This window comes from Halyomorpha halys, unplaced genomic scaffold, assembly GCF_000696795.3.
Source record: "Halyomorpha halys isolate HHAL.00 unplaced genomic scaffold, Hhal_1.1 Scaffold585.1, whole genome shotgun sequence".
Taxonomy (NCBI): Eukaryota; Metazoa; Arthropoda; class Insecta; order Hemiptera; family Pentatomidae; genus Halyomorpha; species Halyomorpha halys.
Genome location: NW_027109935.1, coordinates 135158 through 143825, shown reverse-complemented (window position 1 = coordinate 143825; position 8668 = coordinate 135158). Strand labels below are relative to the sequence as shown.

The following is an 8668-nucleotide window of genomic DNA, read 5'->3' as shown; positions in this document are numbered from 1 at the left end:
AGGACAAATTTAACAATTATTAAGAAGTTTGTATTTTGAACTTCACCTAGTATGGGAAATTATTTTTGAAAGAAATACCTTCATAATTTTTAAGTATTTTCTTTTTCGAAGCCACCAATTTATAATATTTTCTTTTTTTCCCTCTCGGTTATTTATTATATTAACCTTCTTACTTCAAACTTTTATTTTTTTAATTAATTTTACTTTAATAAAATATTCCTTAAGACGTTTAGGATTGTCTGTCCAACTTCAGGTGTTGATTCATTTTCATTGTTTTTTGTTCTTTTCTTATTTGTGTTTTAAATCAATATCCTTAAATAGTTATTTATTGGCCACTTTTCGTACGATTCCAATTGAAATTTTGCCATGTTTTAAACCTTCGAAGTTATCGATTGTTAATTATGCTTTGTTCATTTTGTACTAACGTGAAAAAATTTAATGTGAAAAACAAATTTGGAAAGAAATAATACCAATATATATAATGAAAAAAAGATTCAACACCTGAAGATGGACTGACATTAATAAAAAATTGTTTGAAGTAAGACGACTACAAGATAACCGAGAAAGAAAAAAACAAGACCAAAACAAGCAATACAGAATTATATTTCTTAAAAACAATTCTTGATTGTGTTTTATTTAACTAATTAGTATCAACGGGAATTCCAGTAAAAATTCGCTAATACAAAAATCGAAACTACTAAATTTTTGAAATTTACACTTCTTATAGATCTCAAACGAGTAAAATATTAAGGTAGTGAAGTTATTGCAGTAAGATGAATGATTGACCTGCTACAACAGACACACACACACACAACACACATGTATATTATATGATATCAGAGACTTAAATAATTTTAATTTATTAAAATTATTTAATTACAGAGCAGTCTCGGTAATCCGAACTTCACTACGCCGTACACTCCAGTAATCCGAAATGGCGTAAAAAAAAATACAAATAGTATTTTTTTTATTTATACTTTTTTCACTTATGAATGAACAATTTTAACAAATTAAAGCATCACTTAGCAGGTTGTGATTGGAAAATCAAAAAAGCCTCGCTCTTTAAAAAAATTCCAACTGACTGTTCTCTAATTAATTTTCAATAAAATATGTAAACAAAATTAAATAAATAAAAATAGTTATGTACATTCATATTGTTGAATTTATTTACACCTTTTTTCCAAATACTTTCTGTAATCCGAACATCCTCTGCAGCAATTAGTCCGGATTATCGAAATTACACTATAGAACTTGTCCATTAATGCTCACCCATGTTCCTTTACATGCTTCACCATACTGCTTAAATTTTCCGATCCTTAAAGTATTTCTTATCCAGGCAATGCCCGACCCAGAACATGAGGAGCTATCTGTTAATGCAGTAGGCTGAGCCGTGAGGATATGGATGTCCGAGTACCCACAGCTCGCAGATGAAAGGGTCTTTGTTTACAGAAAGTCCATTGTGGGGTAGTGGAAGTTCCTCCAGCCTTCCTCTCTGTCCATGTCAAAGGTCTTTCCAGGTATTTAGTTTTGTATGCTTTATATCTGATACAATAATATTCTCTGGTCTCATTAATTAATTAATATTGCATCAAAAATGAATATAGATTAGTCTGTGAATGGCTAGAGTGGTGAAGTCATCTTTAGCATCTCCGGATATTTTTGAAAAGAATCGACATGTAAGCTTACACATGTACTTACACTGAGACTACTGAGGGAAATAGAGGAGAAATACATCTTGACATAAGACGAAAATGAAACCATAAAGGAAACATGTAGAAGTAATAATTGTATAAACAATATAGCGTTTTTTGAGATTTTCAAAATTCAAAATTTTGAGAACTACTAAAAATAATTTCTTTATTTTGAGGTTGTTTTGTAACATATAATATGAAAGCACGTGCAGTAAGTTTTAAAGTGAGCTATTGAACATTACCCAAGCACTATCTGTCAAAGTCTACGAACATTTTTGAAATAAAAAAATAGATTAAAAAAAAAATGAATAGAAAATACAGTGAGCCAGAGTAAACTGGAATGCTCTAATATTACTGAGTTTATGTAATAGTAACTTAAAAATAATATAGAATGAATAACAATAATACTCGTAGGAGCCGGTTTTATTATTATTCATGAACTGAAGAACTCAAACAGACTTTCGAGTTGAAGTACTAATATTAATAATTTACCAGCTTGAATAAAACTGAATCGTTTTGCTTCGAGTGCATTTTAAATGCAAAGTCGTCAATTTCAAGAAAATGAGGGGTGGTTAGAGGAAGGGTGGAATCTTTTAAAAAGGGGAGGGGCTAAATTTTAGGAATCAGAATAAATTTAGAAGTATAATAGCAATTGGCAGGCTTAGGTTGTGGGGGGGGGAAGAGAGGGGGCAGGTTCTCTTTATTATGAGAACTATTATCAACTATCATTTTGGTTTCATGCTCTAACAAAACATTTAGTTGTCTCTTACGGAATTAAAATTCGAAGAAAAATGTATCACTGTATTTAGATCAAGTTGAAGATAAAGTTCATTCTCTCCAACAAAAAACAAGATTACCGGTTCCATCGTAACGAAAAATAACATGAGCTAAATGTGTATTGTATAATATTTAATAATTTACTTCAATCGAATTTATTCTATTTTTTCTTTAATGTTATTTTTTATTTTCGGTAATGTACTCCAATTTGGTTTCATTTTTAATAATTGGTGTATTAAAATGTCTAGGTATTGCTTATATAATTCACTAGCAGACTCGGCAATGATTAGCAATTGCTAGATAGATTTATTGAATACAATTGATAATTTGGTATAAATTAATATATTTACTCATTGGACTAAAGATTTAATTAATTGTATATTAAATCTATTTAGCTTATATAGAAAAAGGGTACCTCAAAAAAACATTAAATACGAATTTTCGAAAAATTAAATTTGTTTTCGAACAAAAACATTTTTGTCTTACAGTATATTGAAAAATAAAAAAAATTGAAATAACTTCAACATGACTTGAAATATCTTTACGGAACCTAAGGGATTTTTATGGCTCTGTTAACTGCACAAATGTGCACAAACCGGATTTAATTAAACTAATTTGAACCGGATCTATAAAATAAAACATGAAAAGTTTATCTTTATATGAAATTACTATTTCGACATAATAAATCTCAATTTTATTAATGTGAGTTAAAATAACAGACATCCAGACTTTTCAACGGTTGTATTATCCTAGAAATTGGATGAAATGCAGGGGAGCTATGAAAGATCATATCAAAAATGGCCACCGGTAGAAAATTTTTTTATTTCTTTGAGAAATGGTAAGTAAGTGTTTCAGACAAAGCTAAAAATGAATATGATTTGCTTATTTCTAAAAAAAAATTTCATTAACCAACTTTACTTAAAGTCATATTATGTTTTTATAATTTTCTGTAAATATAATGTTATAATCAGAAATATTTTTTTTTCTTATTTTTCGGAAAGAGATGAATCGATAGGTTTTTTTTTCCTTTTCTTTTTTTTTAAGCGGAGAAAATAGAATAGCTCAGAAGCTTCATGGGCAAATCCTGAACATTTAGTAAAAAGGTACATCAAAATCGGCATAAATTAGCAAACCGCATAAAATTCGAAGAAACAAATATTGGTTTTTAACTTTATATATATAACATAGTTAACTTAAAAACAAAATCTAATGAGAGACAATAATAGTACTTGGGCACTTCTGACACTATCCCAACGATATATTAACTGCCATTAGAATGTTGTCTAGTTCACAAAATTTTTATTTAGATGAGAATGCAATCAATGTCATGCATAGCTAACATCATCTCTATAAAGAACAAATTTAGATTTTTAATCCCTCATAAATTATATATTAATGTATGATATTAAAATATATTATATATTTAATACAATTCAAAAGGAGTAAATAAAGTTCAGTCAATTATAGGTCATAATTATTCTAAATGAATGATTAAATATTTAATAATAAATTAATACGAGGAAAAAATAAATACGGGCAGCTTTCTTGGTATCAAACAATTATGAGAAATCAATTATACAAACGCCGTTATGTAGAAACAAACGAATTTTAAAAATCAAATTATTTGTGTAGTTCTCTGAAAAATTCTAAAAAAAATTGTTTTTGTCATAATAACAAAACAATTAATTTAATTAAAGATTCTTTTGTATCAATGTTTTGTATTTTTATATTTTGATATATTTACTGTACATATAATATTTTTTCAACATGATTTATTTTGTTTACTTTGTTTATTACCATAATCACCATAATTTTATTATTTTATCATTATTCATTTTTATCAATACTTTTGTAATTTCTAGTCTTTCTTCTTATAAATTTATTTATTTTAAGTTATTTTCTATCATTCTCATTTATGTTTCTTTAATCTCCGTAGAAATCCTGAAGATGGTAAACATGTGACTGATGCATTGGATTTAATTAAAACTTATTGTTTTATTTAAAAGGGAAAAAATGATCGTTTTATTTTAAAATATAACTTACTTGTTTCGAGTTTTATGATAATGTTAACCTATTAATAGACTGATAAATAATGTTATCCAATCACAATTTGAATGACAGTCAAGTTGATTCAATTTTTAATTAAGAGATTTACTAATAACTGAATTATCAGAAAGTAAAAGAATTTCTTTAAAAAATATTCAAATATTTTTTATCACATGTTATATATATTTGTTTTTGGAAGACATTCCTTCCGCTTATTCTAGTTCCAGAACTGTTAGTTAAAAATCATGTTTGGTGCGTGGATCTTCAAAGCTTTTTCTTACGTCCCTACTTTGAATTTAAATTAATCCGCGCTGGTTTCAGAGCAGATATTCTATATTATTCACTTTGGCAGAACTTTCCTGATTTTCCAAAAAAAATAAACGAAATTAGAGGTGGTAGAGAGTAGCTCATTGGTAAGACACTGAGATATTTACTCCAAGGAACCGGGTACGATTCCGGCCGTGGGAGATAATTATTTTCTATTTCACTGTAGCTATGAGTCAATCCAATGGGTTCGGGAGTCCACCCAATCTCATGAAGTGGGGCACTCTCTTAATTGGGAAAAATTCTTTTCACTCTAAATATACAATTTAAGTTTTGTACGAATTTTTATTTTTGTGCTAGGCTCAACACATACCATTGTGAGATAGTTAGGACTCAAGAGATCCTCAAAACGTGTATTTCCGTGGAAAATTCAAATTCCAATTTTTTCTCGATTCCAATAATTCCCCTTTCTCATATATTGCGTATATAGTGTGTATTATATTACATATAAGTGCAAGTAAACAAAAAAAAAAAAAAAACATTTAATGATCCCTCCCCGTTCCAATAATCCACTAGCGTAAGCCAACCAAGTTACAACCTTAATTTTTTTTTTTCCGAACCCTCTAAATAAATTTAAAAAAATGAATTAGTAAGTGCATTACTGTGAAAAAGAAAAAGTAATTCGTGTTGTGTCTTACCTTTTACTACCTTTGGTATTTTAAGGTTACCTGTTATGTTTAATATTACATATGAGCTATCCATTCAAGGAGCTATTTTGAGTCCGGAGATGAGGGGCCTCCTCGTGTTGTATCGCATATAAGATAAAAATAAAAATAAAAATAATAAGACGATAGATAAGGGTGAAATACTAAGAGAAACAGTCAGAAATCTAAAAGAAGTGTGAGGGAGGGGGTTGGGGTGCATCAGTAGATGGAGCTATGAGGTGATGTTAATAGGGTTTTTGGAACCTTTCCTGCCCTGCCACTTCGCAGGAAGGGGGGATGGGGTGATAGACTGGAATACTGGATTGAAGGAAGCAGGGAGACTGTCGAAGAATTTAATGTGTCTCCGTGCGATGTGTTGTTGTATAGTTTCTAACTGTAGTTCGTTATGAATGTGTGCCATTTTACGTCTTTCCAGAGATTTCCCTCGACATATCATCGAACCTTCATTGGACCCCTCACCTAACCTTATAATGGCAAAATGCAATCCAAGGTATCCTTCACACCCAGCTATACATGTAGCATACCTCCTATATGTACGTACCAAAAACCCACTAAAATCTTTACAGGAGGGTATAAAAAACAAAAATTTAATGATGAACATGAATGATTTTGTAGATCTGGGCCTCATATAATTCTTAAATAAAACTTTATTGTTCATTTCACTCTTTAGATTCAAAATGCTACTCTCATATTAGATTAATTATAGATGGAACGAGCGAGTGGAAAACTGATTCAAGATTACTTGTGCTTCCTGTAGTGAAGATTGATGATGAGGAAGCCGAAGGCGAGGATGACCCCGACGCAGGAGAAGATGGCGACGCTGATGAAGGCCACCGGTTGGATCCCGACCGTCCGAGTCTTGAAGATCCGCTCGGCGACCGGTCGGTGTCCTCCCGGCCAGCACAGCTCACTGCACTGCTCCGGGCACGGCATCTCCAGCTCTCGCTTCCAGCCGTCGTACAGCCCGATCATCACCGCCTCTGAGTCTGCAACAGTATTACTGGGTTAGCAAAGGTAACAATCAACATGTTAGTACAAGAGCCCAAGAGGAGAAAAAAGGCAGTTATCTCACCCCAATTTTTGATTACCTTAATGAAGACTATGTATAATTAATAGTCAAAATTGATGATTCTGCCAACTATAGGTAGGGGAAATAAAAAATTGCGGCTGTTTCAAAGCGAAAAAAAAAAAAAAAATTCATTCGGAGCTCTATATCTTAAAAAGTAGGAACAACACAAGAAAAGTTAAGAGACCGTCATTTAAAGAAGAGTAAATTTGCTAAAATATGAGCCCTAATAGAGTTATTTATATTAAACAGTTTTCCAGATATAGCTTTTTAAAAAGCAACATTTCATAAAAATGTTGTACGGGACATACTGAAAGATCAGTAGTTAGTGAATTTATTTTGAAAAATTTATATCTCAAAAACCATTTGACGTACAAATGTCTATTAGCACTCAAATTAATGCTAGTTTAATGAGCTATAAAGTAGTTTGATGTTTATCTTCGTAGGAGTAATAATTTACTAAAATTAATTGATTTATAGCTGTTCGGGTAAATTTTCATTTGCTACATTAATATTCACATGTGAATATCATAAAAACTACTATCCCTATGAAAATAAGTGTCATAAACTACTTTATAGGAAGTTAAATTTCCTTTATTTTGAGTCTTGGCAGACATATGTTCATCTTATGGATCTAGAGATATATTTTTTCAAATACCCAACATTTTATACGAAGAACTAGAAATTAGCATTTTGTGAGATTATTTTGTCAAATATCATAAAAACCACTACTCCTACAAAGATAAACATTAATAATTATTTTGTAGTGAATTTAACTAGCTTTATGTTGAGTGCTGGCAGACATCTGTACGTCTAATGGTTTCTGAAATGAAGTTTTTCATAAATCAAACTTATTGTCCGAACAACTATAAATCAGTTTTTTTTAGCAAATATTATGAAAACTACTATTCCTACGAAGGTAAAGATCATAACCTTGTTTATACTCCATTCAACTAGCTTTAATTTGAGTGCTAATAGACATCTGTACGTCACATAGTTCTTGAGAAATAGATTTCTCAAAATAAATTAACTAACATCTAATCTTTCAGTAGATTTTTAAGAAATTTTGCTTTTTAAAAAGCTATATCTCGAGAACTACTGGACGTAAATAGCTCTTTAGGGCTAATATTTCAGCGAATTTGCTCTTCTTTAAATAATGTTCTCTAAGATTTTCTAGTGCTGTTGGCAGTTTTTAAGATTCAGAGCTCCGAATGAAAAATTAATGTGTTTTTAAGGTTTTGAAACAGCCACCATTTTTTATTCCCGCTAACTATACTTGGCAGACTCTTTAATTTTAACTAGTAATTATACCTAGTTTTCGTTAAAGTAATCAAAAATTGGGGTGAGATAACTGCCTATTTTTCTTCCCGGCTCTTGTACTATGTGGGAAGATGGAGCAATATAGGTATGTATCTCCAAGCACTGAATTTCTCAAAATATAGAAATATAATCACTAGTTTCTGATTTTTTTTCTAAATTTCTCCTTCAATTCCTCGATGTTATTATTTAGACAATTTGTTAATATCCAGAGCTTAATTCTGATAAGCCTTCAAGTATTTTTAAAAGAATAATACATAAATAGCAATAACCAGGAACTCTGCGCGCTTTTTATCTTAATAATTTATTAATATAAATATTCATATTAATATAAACCTTATTTATATGAATATGAATTCATTATAATCTCGGTAATGCGAACTAACTACTGCAGCAGTGTGTTCGGATTACAGAAAAGATGGGATTAAAGAAAGTTTAAAAAAAACCAACAATATGGATTTAAATAACTATTTTAATTAATTTATTTTTTTAAACATATTTTTTTGGATAGTTTGAAGTTTAATCTAAAAAAAATAATCTTCTTTAAAGAAGTATTTTTTTCGGCAGATGCTATGAATCTAGTTACATCACTAGCTGTATTTTGAGCGGCTACACTTTTGTTTTCTTTTACATCCCCATGATGATTTAATTTGTTAAAATTATAAGATATGTAACCGATCTAGCCCGAGCCCGATATTATTCCTTCCATAATAAACTCCCTAACCACCCAAACCCACTAGTTTCTAACCTTGCTTCCTCTTCCATTCCTGGCAATCCTCCGA

At 30.2% G+C, this 8668-nt stretch overlaps 1 protein-coding gene across 1 annotated transcript in view; it reads right to left on the bottom strand.

Moving 5' to 3' along the window:
• Positions 1 to 8668, bottom strand: part of GABA-B-R3 (gamma-aminobutyric acid type B receptor subunit 3) — a gene marked incomplete at its 5' end in the record, with an annotated part of 146324 nt that overhangs the window by 15939 nt on the left and 121717 nt on the right. The window contains 1 exon segment of the mRNA XM_067048099.1: positions 6246 to 6489. Coding sequence (XP_066904200.1) covers positions 6246 to 6489 — 244 coding nt within the window.